The sequence below is a fragment of the Polypterus senegalus genome, chromosome 3 (assembly GCF_016835505.1).
Source record: "Polypterus senegalus isolate Bchr_013 chromosome 3, ASM1683550v1, whole genome shotgun sequence".
Taxonomy (NCBI): domain Eukaryota; kingdom Metazoa; phylum Chordata; class Cladistia; order Polypteriformes; family Polypteridae; genus Polypterus; species Polypterus senegalus.
This window is the reverse complement of record NC_053156.1, coordinates 24,394,161-24,408,544: the sequence shown is the minus strand read 5'-3', so window position 1 is coordinate 24,408,544 and position 14,384 is coordinate 24,394,161. Positions and strand designations below refer to the sequence as shown.

Genomic DNA, 14,384 nt, shown 5'->3' with positions numbered 1-14,384 from the left:
TTACCTGGAGAAAAAAACCCACAGGAACTTTGCACAGACCAGTACATGAAACCAGGAGTTGAGATAGTTATGCTAACACAGCATCATCTGCCTTCTTTGTGTGCTTCTTAAATAAACCACATTCAATATGGGGAGACTCTATTGCCATTATTTCGAGAGACGCTAGAGGGCGCTGTTAAACTGGGCTGAAACTTTCAGTTAATTCATTCCAGCTCTATGGCAAGCAAAGTTTTATTAGACCTGGCAGCCATTTGATCTTTTAAGCTTGTCTCACTTATATTATTGTTTCATCAGTCTTTAAAAACGTAACTATGTATTCCTGATGAAAAAGACTAATATGCGAAAGGTCTGAGCTGATTCGATTACTAATACTGTGGCATATTATAAGTAGAACAACTGTGTGTGTTTGTTACAGTAGCAACTGAGAATATTGCACAGATACTGAGTACTGATTTAAAATATGTAACTGCTGTATATTCAAAAAGACTGTTGGCAATGTGGTGCAACATTTGGGCAAAACTGTCATATCCTAAAATAGCAACAATCATCAAAACAGAAGGCAAACAGTTAAGAACATTCATGTTTTCTTAGAAGTTATTTATGGATACATAACAAATTCAGATACAGGTACCTTAAATGTTACATTTAACACCATGTACTGTATTTCTGCCATAATTAGTAAAGAAATATTGAAAATTTACAGTTTGGGCTGCTTTATTTATTAAACATTTTTCTGAGATCAACAGTCAACCTTTACTTGAAAATGGAGGCAAATAAAAGAGTACCAAATAAATATAAATTGCACAAAGTTTGTTTAACTTGTATTGCCCTGTGCTCATATTATTGTATCTTATTGTATAAATTTCTTTGAACGTTCAACATCCATGTGTTCATGTGGGTTTCCTCCGGGTGCTCAGGTTTTCTCCCACACTACAAAGAAATGAAATGGCATTCATCCTATGATGGGCTGGAACCCTGGTCTGGTGTTGTTTCTGTTCCAAACACGGGTAGACTCCAGCTTCACCACAAGCCAGCACTGGATAAGTAGGTTTAGAAAATGGATGGATGGATGAGATTGATATTTTACATAAAACAGCACAAATCTTCAAGAAACAGCAGATAGATAGATAGATAGATAGATAGATAGATAGATAGATAGATAGATAGATAGATAGATATGAAAGGCACTATATAATAGATAGATAGATAGATAGATAGATAGATAGATAGGCATGATAGATAGATAGATAGATAGATAGATAGATAGATAGATTTGAAAGGCACTATATACTGTAGATAGATAGATAGATAGATAGATATTAAAGGCACTATGTAATAGATAGATAGATAGAACTTTATTTTATTGTGTCCCATAACTGTACCTGCCCTTGTAATTAGCTTGTTGATTCGGGGGGCCTTTCTTAAAGTGATGTTACCAGTACAGCACACCACGACGTATAAAATCACAAGGGATGTCACTTCACACATTAAAGGAACACAGTCTCACAAGGAAGAAGATTCTGCTCTGCTCCTTCTTATATAGTTCCTCTGTTTTCCAAGACCAGTCCAACTAAGTAAGTGCAAGTACTTATAGGAGTGGACCACCTCGACAGCCACTCCCTGATTAGTGACCACACATAAAGGATCTTTGGTGCTGTAAAAGTCAATAAGCAGTTCCCTGGTTTTGCTGATGTTAAGTTGCAGACAATTCTCTTTGCACAAAGAAACACATGACTGCACTCCTCTGTCTCATCGCCTTTATCAATACCCTACAACAGTGCAGGATCATCTGAGAATTTCTGCAAGTGACATGAGCTGCTCTTATATTTATATAGTTAGAGGTGTACAGAGTGAAAAGAACAGGAGACAGGCCTGTTCATTGTGGTGCTATAGTGTTGCTCACGCAGTCCTTGAGCTTCACAAACTGTGGTCGGCCTGACAGGTACTCCATCATCCAGGGCCCCACGGGCTTTTCCACCTGAATATCTCTTGAGTTTACCACTTAACAGGGATGGCTGGATTATATGAAAGGCACTGGAGAAATCAAAACAACATCATCCTCACAGTGTGGGCAGCTTTATCCAGGTGACAATATGCCTTGTGGAGCAGACAGATAACTCAATCTTCCAATCCAGTTTTTGTCTGATAGGCAAACAGCAGTGAGTCCAGGTGGTCTACTACAAGAAGACCCACATAGTGCAGGACCTGCCTGTCAAAGGTCTTCATGATGTTAGGTGCCACTGGTCTGTAGTGATTAGGTGAAGAGGCACCTGCCATCTTTGGGACAGGAACAATGCAGGATGTTTTTCCACTGCAGTGGCACTTTTTGAAGCCTCAGGGAAAGCAAACTGAACAGGTGACAGAGGAATACATATAAGGAAGTGTTTTCTGCCTAAATATACTATTTATTTCAATAAACAGTTAATGTAAGCATGCAAATGATATACAAGTATTTAACCACATAAGTTGTATAATATATGTAGACAGAAGCATCAGCACATAAAGGTTATTTTCTCATCCATCTTTTTCTCTTATAGTCATAAGTGATAAGTGAACGTCTGAATGTGCCATTACATTGAGTTTTAAATTAAATGTTTTCCCTGAAAGGTAGATTGTTTAGTGTTTGCTTTGAGTGAGAAGTGACTTTTTGGAATTTGTCATCCACAGCTACTGCCTAAGCACTCTGCACATACAATCAACAGAGTTCGAAATAAAACACAGAAAAAGCAGGCAGCAAAAAAAGGCGAAACTCCGAGCCATAAACCAGGAGCAGAAAGCCAAAGGAAAGATCGCTTTATTGTAACCAAGTAAGTATCAATTCAACCAACTAACTCTTAAATTATTAAAGGATTGATGACAGTCACAAGCTGTTTCTTTTATAAATTCAACCATTTCCCTTTTTAATACAGATTTCCTAGATAGATAGATAGATAAATAGATAGATAGATAGATAGATAGATAGATAGATAGATAGATAGATAGATAGATAGATAGATAGATAGATACTTTATTAATCCCAAGGGAAAATCACAATGGGGACATTTGCAATATATTTGTTTGTGTATTGCTTAAATGTTAACTCTAGTGTTCACGATTTTTGTTTTATCAGTCTGGCACTCACACTGCACAACTTAAGCATTGCTAAATATTTGGTAGAAGAGAGCTATGAATTGACAGGAATATTTCAGATCCAGGATTCAAAATACAATTTTGGAATGTGGAAATGAACTTTTATGGATAAAATGATATGAATTTTGTAAACAAAATACAACAACAGTCAAATGAGGGATCTCCAGTTTAATAATAGTGTCCAAAGGATGAAAACAAAAGCGTGAGGCAATCAAAAAGAATCTACCTGGAGGACCTCAGTCCTGATCTGAATCTGAACTCCAACTTTTGAATGTGTGAAGGCTTACAGTATATACCCCGATGACAAGGATGTTTCGAACATTGCATCAGAAATTACATCACATGACTTCCATGGGTTTCTCTTGGTCTGTAGGGAAATATGTGGCATATGTGTTAGTGGTGGTACTACCCTCTTAGTCTTCCCCATAATCTTGTTGTTCCCAAAACCTGTAAAATGTCCCCCAAGTTAGCATAATTGACAATATACTGTATATGACAGTGCCCAGTAATTACAAAACGTTTTTATTGTCTACTCTATATACATAAAATCCTAAGCCTATAAGTGCAACGATTTTATGTCACATTTTTTGTCACGCTTTAAATTGGGCTTATTTTAAAACCTATATATATGTTTGGTATCATTCTTTTCATAATCTATTAATATAATATATAATCTAATGTGTTAGATTTTCAGATTCTTATTCCATTTTAAATTATAAAATAAAAAATATCAAGAACTCACGTCCCACGAGACAAGACTTTGTGCCAACTTTTGTGCCATGCCTGGGGCCAGAAATAAAAGACAGAGTAGATGACAAAGCAGAACGTCATAGAGACAAGGCAGTGAGACAAAAGGACAGCTGCTGTACAGGCTTTTAAATGTTCAAAGTGCCACACTAGATGCAGATCGCGCAGCATGATAGCAGCAGTAGCAGAGACGCGAAGTCAGGCCGGGGGCTTTGGCGGGTGAAGCGAGCAGGGTGCGAACTCCCTACTATTTCTATAATGATATTTGTTTCATTTATAAATAAAAGCTGTGTGGCCTAGTGGTTAAGATTTTATACTGTTAATCACTTTCGCTAAATACAATTGATTTTACCACTAGCTAAACCATAAAAAATGTGTGAAAATTTTTAACATTGTGTTGTAGATGTTGATCATATAATAAGTTGATATTGTAAATATTATAAGCTCAACACATCCATAAAAAGGCATCATGAACTTCAGTTTTTTTATGAATGTGTTTAAGGCTGAATAAATGAATGTGGTTGACTAGTTTAATGGGTGGCATGGTGGTGCAGTGGTTACACTGCTGCCTCGCAGTAAGGAGACCAGGGTTCACATCCTGGGTCCTCCCTCTGTGGTGTTTGCATGTTCTCCTTGTATCTGCCTCAGCTTCCTCACGGTGCTCCAGTTTCTTCCCACAGTCCAAAGACATGAAGAGTAGGTGGATTGGTGATGTGAAACTGGCCCCCAATGTGTGTTTGGTGTGTGTGTTCACCCTGCAATGGACTGGCACCCTGTCCATGGTTTTTCCTGTCTAGCTCCCTATGCTAGTTGGCACCAACCCTGTTCAGGTCTAAGTGAGTTATAAAATGACTCACTAGTTAATTTTGTTCTGAGGTTTTGAATCTGATAAAATTTAGTTTCAACTTTGCTTTCTATTTTTGTTTTGTTTTTGAGCTCATTATTTCATGTAATGTTTTGGAGTTCATACAATGCCATCTTGTTGCTTTTAGTGTATTTGTTGCCTTGATGCACAGCCTACGGTTAGGGGGTCTGTCTTAGAAGTCTCATTGGATGATGTTATCTAACCTTGGGTATCAGTGTTCAAGTTGGTGGATACTTTAGTTGCAAGTGCCTTTTCTTTGTGACCTTTGCTCAGATTATAGTCAGTGACTTTTTGAACGTGTATTGGTCTTTAATCCCAAGTTAGTTTGTCTCCCCATTTTTGATGTGCGTTTTCATCTCCAAGTCCCTACTAGTTCCTAGCGCTGTCACCTTTTCATTCCTTGTCAGTACAATAGATAACCCAAATCAAAATATTAATTTAGATGTTTATAAATCTTATTTGATGCTTCAATGGAATGGTTCCAATTATAACGACGTGCCTAAAGCACCTTTTCACCTTGTGATTTTTTATTATGTTTCTCTGCTCTTCTAGTATGGACAAATTACATCTGGCCTTGACTGAGCTTTGTTGGTCCTTCCACAATTGCTCCCATATTTTAGTGTGGGACCATGTCATCATCCCCGTGGAACATTTGCTGTCACAACTAGAAGTACGTCTCAACAGGTAAGTTAACTAGCTTAGAGTTCCTGCTGAAAGAATTGGCTATATGATAAAAAGATCTCTGATGTGCACAATTAGATATACTCAATAACTCTTTAACAAATGGCCAATAGATAAATCGGTTTGACAACTCAAATTAAAAATAAATTCAAAAGCTAAAAATGAATTGTTCTGTTCAGGTTGGCACTTTGGTGCTGTGATTAGCACCGTTGCCTCACAACTCCTGCAGACTTTAGCTCCATCATCATCTGTTTGACGTTTGTCATTCCTTCTTTTGTCAGGGTGGATTTTCCAGCTTTCTTTCTACATTCTAAACATAACTGGCTGGTGTAAGTGTGTGTATCAGAGTCTTTTAGATCGATGTACTATTAACTCTTTTAGGGCTGATGTCAACTTTTGTCAAAATTCACGGGTAGAGGACGGGGATCACCAGTAAACTGCAACAAAAATCACCCTTATGTTTTAGTTCAACTCTCTTTGCTAGAAGGAAAGTTACACAGCTTTGTTAATTTAACCTCGATTCCCTACGGGTGAAGGAGTAGCAAAGAGCAAACAACCTCTAAAATGGCACCGACATCTGGCGAGAGACAAAAGCGAATGTGCAAAGCAAAATACTCCATAGACATTTTACGCAATTTCGTTGAATAGAACTCTGACTTGTCAGACTCCGAGTCTGATGCAAGTGATCTGGAGATGAATATCGAAAATGAAAGTGAGGTACCAGCATCATCTGATTGGCCCCCAGCTGATTGTGAACACTTTCACGTAGCTGATACACCTACAGCAGTGTTCACCTGGGAGGGCCACCACATATCGTGTTACACTGCAACCGCCACTACAAACCACCTGCTGTGTGAAGACAGCCAGGCAGCAGGCCCACTGTGCATTCCTGCTGTCCATCGAGGTGCCCCCTCACAGCCACTGCCACCAGAGATGCCAAACATAAGCCAACAGCAGCTATGGCACGTAGCAACAGACGTTTCATGTTGATTCCCTACAGAATTGAACCTTACTCTTATTCGATGTTAATTAATGTTGATTTATTTTGTTTTCTTATTGTGTCTTTCATTTTTCTATTCTTTAATATGTAAAGCACTTTGAGCTACTGTTTGTATGAAAATGTGCTATATAAATAAATGTTGTTGTTGTTGTTGATTCATGTGTGAAATCCATTGCTTTGTGTGCTTTTCAGAAAACTGAGTTTTTTGGAAAAAATATTCAGCCCTCAAAGAGTTAAAAAGCGCATCGTTCTTAACAGAATTGTATTGAACAATGAAAATATTCAAGACTTCTCAAAAAAAAAAAAAGACTTTTATGGACAAGCACAGTCTATACCAAGGCCTCCTAAAGAAAGATTTTTAAACTACATGCCATTTAATGTTTATTTCAAAGTCCTTAGCCTCAGCATAATGGAGGTAAACACTGCAGCATAATGTCACTGATCAAGTCAAATCTTTTAAATTATAATTAATTCGTTCACTTTCAGTTGTGTAGGTTTAAATTTAAAGGAAATATTGCTTTCTAAATGTTCAGGAATCAATTAAAATTCTTTGTACTCTATATACAATTCTTTCTTACAGCAAGACCGAGTATGAAGTTCAACAGAAAGGACATAGTCATTTAATCAGAAATGCATTTGTTTTTAACTATTTCTTCCCCTTATTAACGTCCCCTTTTATAGGTTACAGCAAATACAGGGTGAGCCAAAAAGAGTACCACTTTTCAAGTATTTACTCTACAAAAATGCTACAAGATAAAATAAATATCATTACGACACAAGACAAGGGTATACAAAATAGATTTTTTTTCACTGGGTTTTAAAAATGATGTCTTCAAGGTGGTGGCCATCATTAGCAATTCACTCTTTGAGATGATTTCTGAACACTCCCATGACTCGTTCGGCCATTTCAAGGGGAATAGCGTTGATTTTGTGGTCCTTGAAGGCTTCGAGGTTTTGAGGTCAACATGAGAAGAAATCACACGGAGCAAGATCAGGTGAACGTAAATGCCACCCGACATTGCCGCACGGGGAGATCAGCTTCCCCATAAACATCTCCCACAAAACTTTCATGACTCTCCATGCAGGATGTATGAGCTGCTGCTCCATCCTGTTGCTCCAGCTATCCATCACATCCATTTCTTCCAGTTGGGGCCGCAAAAAGTTCTCTAGCATTTCAATGTGACCTTGTGAAGTGATGGTGACTGTTTCTTCCCTCTCCTCAAAAAAGTTAGGACCTACAATGCCAAATTCTGCAACGGCGCACCAAACTGTAATACGCATAGTGTGCGGGGGTCTTTGATGAAGTTCATGACGGTTGGTTTCTATGGAGGAATATTTCGGACAAAATGAAATAAATAAATAAATGCGTAAATAAATAAAAGTACTGTGAAATGTGAGCATAAATAAATAAATGTGTCATGAAATGACAGCCTTAATAAATAAATATGTCATGAAATGAGAGCATAAATAAATAAATGTGTCACGAAATATGTTTTTCGTTGCTTATTTATTTATTTCATTTTGTCCGTAACATTCCTGCAAACCGTCATGAAATACGGCTTGAAATAAAACTGTCACTTTCACTCATCAAAGTTGAGAGGGTGGGCTCTAACACGCCCTCTAGTTACTGATTGGTGAATCGATAGCACAAGAATGAATTAGAAAAATGCTTACTACTGCCGATGAAATGGATTCTGCCGAAGATATTACGTATTTCAGAGAGAGAATTGAAGATTTATCGGAAGAAATTACAATGTTGGAGGCCCTTTTAGAACTGAGTATTTGACCCTTGTTTTACGAGTAGAAAGTCAGTTGCATATTCGCAGCTACTTTTTCAAACAACTGTACAGCTCTGATCAGTGGTAAAGTTGTTCAGTTCAAAATATTAGGTGGAGCTGCTTTGGGCATTCCATGTCAAAGTACCTAAACTAATACAGCCGTTGTAGCTTACCGTATATCAAACTGGCTCATTCGCCTTGTGATCGTCTTCTCCAATACACCATATAGATCTGCAATCTGTCGTACTTTTAAACCGCATAACAGAAGGTGTTCTATTGACTCAGCTGGAATGTCAAAGGATGGACGTCCAGAGCAGGGTACTGCATCACCTGAACTGGAGTGTAGTAGAGTCCGTTCCACCTGTTCTTCGATAATTTCAAAACAGTTTCATCTATATCGGAGTCTAAAAGGGCCGCCAACATTGTAATTTCTTCCGATAAATCTTCAATTCTCTCTCTGAAATACGTAATATCTTCGGCAGAATGCATTTCATCGGCAGTAGTAAGCATTTTTCTAATTAACTCTTGTGCTATCGATTCACCAATCAGTAACTAGAGGGCGTGTTAGAGCCCACCCTCTCAACTTTGACGAGTGAAAGTGACAGTTTTATTTCAAGCCGTATTTCATGACGGTTTGCAGGAATGTTACGGACAAAATGAAATAAATAAATAAGCAACGAAAAACATATTTCGTGACACATTTATTTATTTATGCTCTCATTTCATGACATATTTATTTATTAAGGCTGTCATTTCATGACACATTTATTTATTTATGCTCACATTTCACAGTACTTTTATTTATTTACGCATTTATTTATTTATTTCATTTTGTCCGAAATATTCCTCCATAGGTTTCAGCATAATTGCGAAAGTTTTGCTTATTTACACAACCATCCAAATGGAAATGTGCCTCATCGCTGACGTCACATGATGATGGCATCTCGATGAACGGTTTGCAGAACGTTCGTGCACAACTCTTTACGACTCTCCGAGTCTCTCTCAGTGAATTCCTGCACTGTCATCATTTTGTATGGATGGAAATTAAGGTCCTCATGCAAAATTTACAGACGTGTTGGAAATGCCTAAGGCAGAAGTGCGCTGAATGTCTACGAGAGTGCAAAACTTGAATGTTTTCACTCCGAGGATGGCCGGGAGATTTTCTGTTCAATTCCATCTAAATTTAGCCACCCACTGAAGAATTGTTTTTCAATTTGGGACATCCACAGTAGGAGAAATGCCTTTGCGTAGTGATGATAGATTCATTGTTTTTGATTTGATTTGACAGCGAAAGCACATTGTGCACCGGACCAAGGAATATTGCCATCTGAAAACTACAAGGGCCTATCAAAAGGACCCCCACCCAAACGACCCACTCGGCTGCCTCTACCTGGCACAATGACCTTGAAAAATGTGGTACTTCATTTTGGCTCACGCTGTATATTTGGAAGAAAAATTTGTACAAAGATGAATAATATAAAGTGCTGTAAATTTCTAGTATGCTTAAATTCAAAACAAAATTCATCAGACACCATAATCAGACTCTGTCCCTGCCAAGAGAAGATCATTGATCTCGTTTCTGCCATTTACAGGTCAATTGTAAACATGGTGAATTACAACCAAGCCACACTGGAGATAACAAGACCCTCTGAGCTTCTGGTGAGCATCAGGGCTTATGTGGAGTCTTTACACATGATCTCCAGATACATCAATGTGGATGTCACCCGCCTGGTTAAAAGTGTTCTTTTGCAACAAACTCAGCCTCTTGATAGCATGGGGGATCAGACGATTACCACTCTCTTTACTAACTGGTATGCCTAATTACTCATTTCTTTTGAATATAAAGTCTGTATACATTCGCAGAGGTAATATCCTGGATAAAATAACATAACTGTATGAATCTGTCACCTGATAAAAAATGTTGTTATACTGTATAAGCAGCTGCATGACTTTTTATGATAGTGAAATTTTACAAATTGGAGCAGTTATCATTGTAAAATAAAAGTATGATTACATACAGTATTTTTGATTAGAACAATTATATGTATTATTACGATTTATACTGTGTATTCAATTTTATGAACTATTTTTGTAAAGGGTAGTGCAGTTTATTTATTTATCTTTTTATTTCACGGCTTATGAAAATTGGTAGTACTTTGCAGAAAAAAATAACACTTTTAAAGAAATGTAGTAAACTCAGAGTAGAAAGCAGAAATCTTGTATTTGTTGTGACAGATAGGGAGCAACATAATGATTTTTATTTTTTATTCGGATACCTTGCACAACACTGTACTGTATATACAGGAAGGGTGTAACCTTCATCTTTCTTCTCTTCCTCCTCACAAATGCAAGGTGAATTGGAGGGCTCCTTTTAAGCCAGACCCTGGAGGTACTTCTGGTATTTGAGTCGAAAGATGAAAAATGTCATAAAGCAGAGATGGCCATTCCCCCCAGCTCCCCATGGAGGCATCCACAAGACCTAGCAGGGCTGATCAACGGATGCTGCCCTCTAGTGTGTCAGGGAAGTAAATACTCTGAACAGGCTAACTCCTCTGATCCTTCTAACATTTGGCCTTCCTTCGAGAGAGACAGAGAGAGAGAGAGGTTGGGAGTATGCACTGATACAGTGCGTTGCCGCACCCACCCAGGCAGGGGATCAGTTCCCAACCTGGTCAGGATGCCGGTCCATCACTGTTGTTCCACGCCAGCCTCCCTTTCTGGCAAAGGACCACCCTTCTTTCTGGATGGGATACCAGACAATCCCATAAGGCACTTACAGTATAAAAATGAGATGTGTCTGAATGTACCACTGCTGGCTGTTGACTTTTTTTAAAGGGGGCACACTAGAAAACAAAATGTTATGGTAACAGTTTAGTTTCGGTACTGGAAAAATGTGTCTATACTCTTATTCTTTTATGTAGAAAGACCTTAACTACTTTTTGGCTTTAATTACTAAGCATAAATGAATTGGTTTTCATCTTTGTGGAGTGTCTAATATTAAGAGCTTTTGATACACTGTGAACTGACAGACTCACAGGTTTTATACTGAAGTATGTGTTACCAGATAACCTGGGCCAGGTAAAAAGCCACTGCTGCTACAGCGATATGGTGTCAAAAGCATAACAGAAGCAGGAGGAAGTCAGGAATCTATCACCATACTTTATATTTTTTATTCTCATTTACCCAGAGATATATAACTGCTTCAATATCAACATGATGATCGGTTAAACGATGGTATAGTTGCTTACTATCAAGATGTACATATGCTGATTAGAGACCAATGTCACCAGAACTTGTTAATTTTCAAAGGAAGTAAAGGGGTGTTGTACAGAGTTAGCCATCTTGGATGTAATGAGAAGTCAAGCAAAATGACACCTTTTATTGGCTAGCTAAAGAGATTACAATATGCAAGCATTCAAGGCAACTCAGTAATTACATTTTACCTGAAGAAGGGGCCTGAGTTGCCTTGAAAGCTTGCATATTGTAATCTCTTTAGCTAGCCAATAAAAGGTGTCATTTTACTTGACTTCTCGTTACATCAGACAGGCAATTCTGTTATCACAATACAGTACAGCATGATGATGAGATACCTATCAAAGCAGTCCGATCTTCAAAGCAGGTGAGTCTATTGTGAGACAGGTAAATGTCTACATATGTCCTGTAGATAGCTACCAACAATAACCTGACATAGGACTATTCAGGAAGCTTGTCTTTGCATTTATCCCATTCTGAAACAAAGGGTACTTATTGTCCCTTCATCTATTGGCTTCTCCATTTATTATTGACATGATTTGTTTATTTTTTAAACCAACACACAGAAATGTCCTTTACTTTAAAACACCAATTTCTAGCCCATTAAATATGCAATAACAAGAGAAATACCACAATTGCTGTGGTCTGATAGCCAGAGAGAAGAGGAAAATAAAAGCTTAAGCTTGGCTAAGTGGTCGTGAAAATCAACTTTTCAGGGCTTTCAAGGCCAAAAAAGGGCCCTGCATGCACTGGGCATCTTAACAAACACAATTATGCTAAAACAATTCATTATCACATGCAGCTACAGAGGTCTTTCATCAGACAGCAGTGGCACATGACACCACCAGAGAAAACAAGAAATGAAAAAGGAGAATAGAAGAAGTTACTAAAGAGTGCAAATCTTTAAAGCACATAGATAGATAGATAGATAGATAGATAGATAGATAGATAGATAGATAGATAGATAAGATAGATAATATGAAAGACCCTATATAGATAGATAGATAGAAAGGCACTATATAATAGATAGATAGATAGATAGATAAGGCACTATATAATAGATAGATAGATAGATAGATAGATAGATAGATAAGGCACTATATAATAGATAGATAGATAGATAGATAGATATATAATGTGAAAGGCACTATATAATAGATAGATAGATAGATAGATAGATAGATAGATAGATAGATAGATAGATAATGTGAAAGGCACTATATAATAGATAGATAGATAGATAGATAGATAGATAGATAGATAAGGCACTATATAATAGATAGATAGATAGATATATAGATAAGGCACTATATAATAGATAGATAGATAGATACTATATATAGATAGATAGATAGATAAAGGCACTATATAATAGATAGATAGATAGATATATAATAGATAGATAGATAAGGCACTATATAATAGATAGATAAGGCACTATATAATAGATAGATAGATAATGTGAAAGGCACTATATAATAGATAGATAGATAGATAGGAAGACAGATAGATAGATAAGGCACTATATAATAGATAGATAGATAGATAGATAATGTGAAAGGCACTATATAATAGATAGATAGATAGATAGATAGATAGATAGATGCTGTAATGTATTAGAGCCATTACAAAAAAAAAAGTTATTGAAAGCCAAAACTGGATTTTATGTAGTTTTTTAAATGTTCCATGGCCTAAGCTTAGCATGTCTATTGGTAAAGCATTTCAAACTTTTGGTCTAAATTTTATATGACTTTATGTTATTATGATTTGTTTAAGCTAATCAAACAAGAGCTACCCTGTTTTACTTTGTATTTAATATCATTTGAGTGTTAATATATGTAAATGTTTTATGGTTTAGGCATTGGCTGCTGATGCCTTGCAGTTTTGAATCTCTGCATGTGCTCTGTTTGTACCCAAAATACCATTCAAAAATAAACTGAAATTAAATTGAATTGAGCTTGATTGTGGCTTCAACAAGGAGTCCAAACAGGAAATAACATCATACAGTTTAAAAAACATTCTATTAGACTTAAAAACATAATAATACAATCAAAAAGTAGAACTATAGGTCTTCTATTCAATCCAAAAAGGGTTTACTTTACTCACCTGGTCCTATGTGGCTAGACAAGAGTACTAACTAACTTACTGTATTAGTTAACTAACCCACTAATAAGCAGTAAATGTACAAAACAGTGCAAAAGCAGCCCAAACAGAAAAAAGTACATTTTTTAAATGTCATTTGAAAAGCATAATTTTCAAGATATAAATTAAAAGAAATACAGTATATCTTCTGTTAAGGACTCATTCAGGTGTATGAGGATTACAGTAATTGTAAGAGAAAATGACCTGTGGAGACAATCACTAAGCAGGACGTGATCTTGAACAGAAGCAAAAGGATGAAATTAAGAAGACAAACTAAACCAGGCAAACAGGATCAAATGACAAGAAAAAGACTTCTAGTCAGGGATGAAAGAAAGTCACAACCAGAAAGGAAATCCTACCACTAGGACTTACTTAAAAAGAAGCTAACTTACATTAAGAATTTTGATTAAAGTTTTTTCATCAATTGAGGGATTTGAATAAATGGCTTGGAGCCATATTTATATTGTCACAGCTACCTGATTTCAGAAAATCAAAAACCTTAATTTAAAATTGTATAAATCATGACATGTTCACATACACACACACATTATATATATACAGTAGAGTCTCGCTTATCTGACCTTCGCTTATCCAACATTCTGTATTATGCAACATCCCACCGCAAAAAAAAAAAAAAAGTATCAATTGGCAACAAGAACTGCAAGTTGCAGGCGTGAGCATAGTCTATTTTTTGTTGCTAAGTTAATTTTTTCAGTTACATTTTTCTGTTATTTTGTTGTAAAACATGATTACAGTGGATTATGGCCAGCCCTCTCTGGCGTGTGTGCAT

At 36.8% G+C, this 14,384-nt stretch overlaps 1 protein-coding gene across 2 annotated transcripts in view; it reads left to right on the top strand.

The window, feature by feature from the left end:
- Positions 1–14,384, top strand: part of nckap1l (NCK associated protein 1 like) — a 135,320-nt gene that overhangs the window by 70,948 nt on the left and 49,988 nt on the right. For both annotated transcript variants that reach the window (XM_039746803.1, XM_039746802.1), the window contains exons 19-21: positions 2,668–2,807; positions 5,294–5,425; positions 9,793–10,011. In XM_039746803.1, coding sequence (XP_039602737.1) covers positions 2,668–2,807; positions 5,294–5,425; positions 9,793–10,011 — 491 coding nt within the window. The remainder of the gene's footprint in view (positions 1–2,667; positions 2,808–5,293; positions 5,426–9,792; positions 10,012–14,384) is intronic.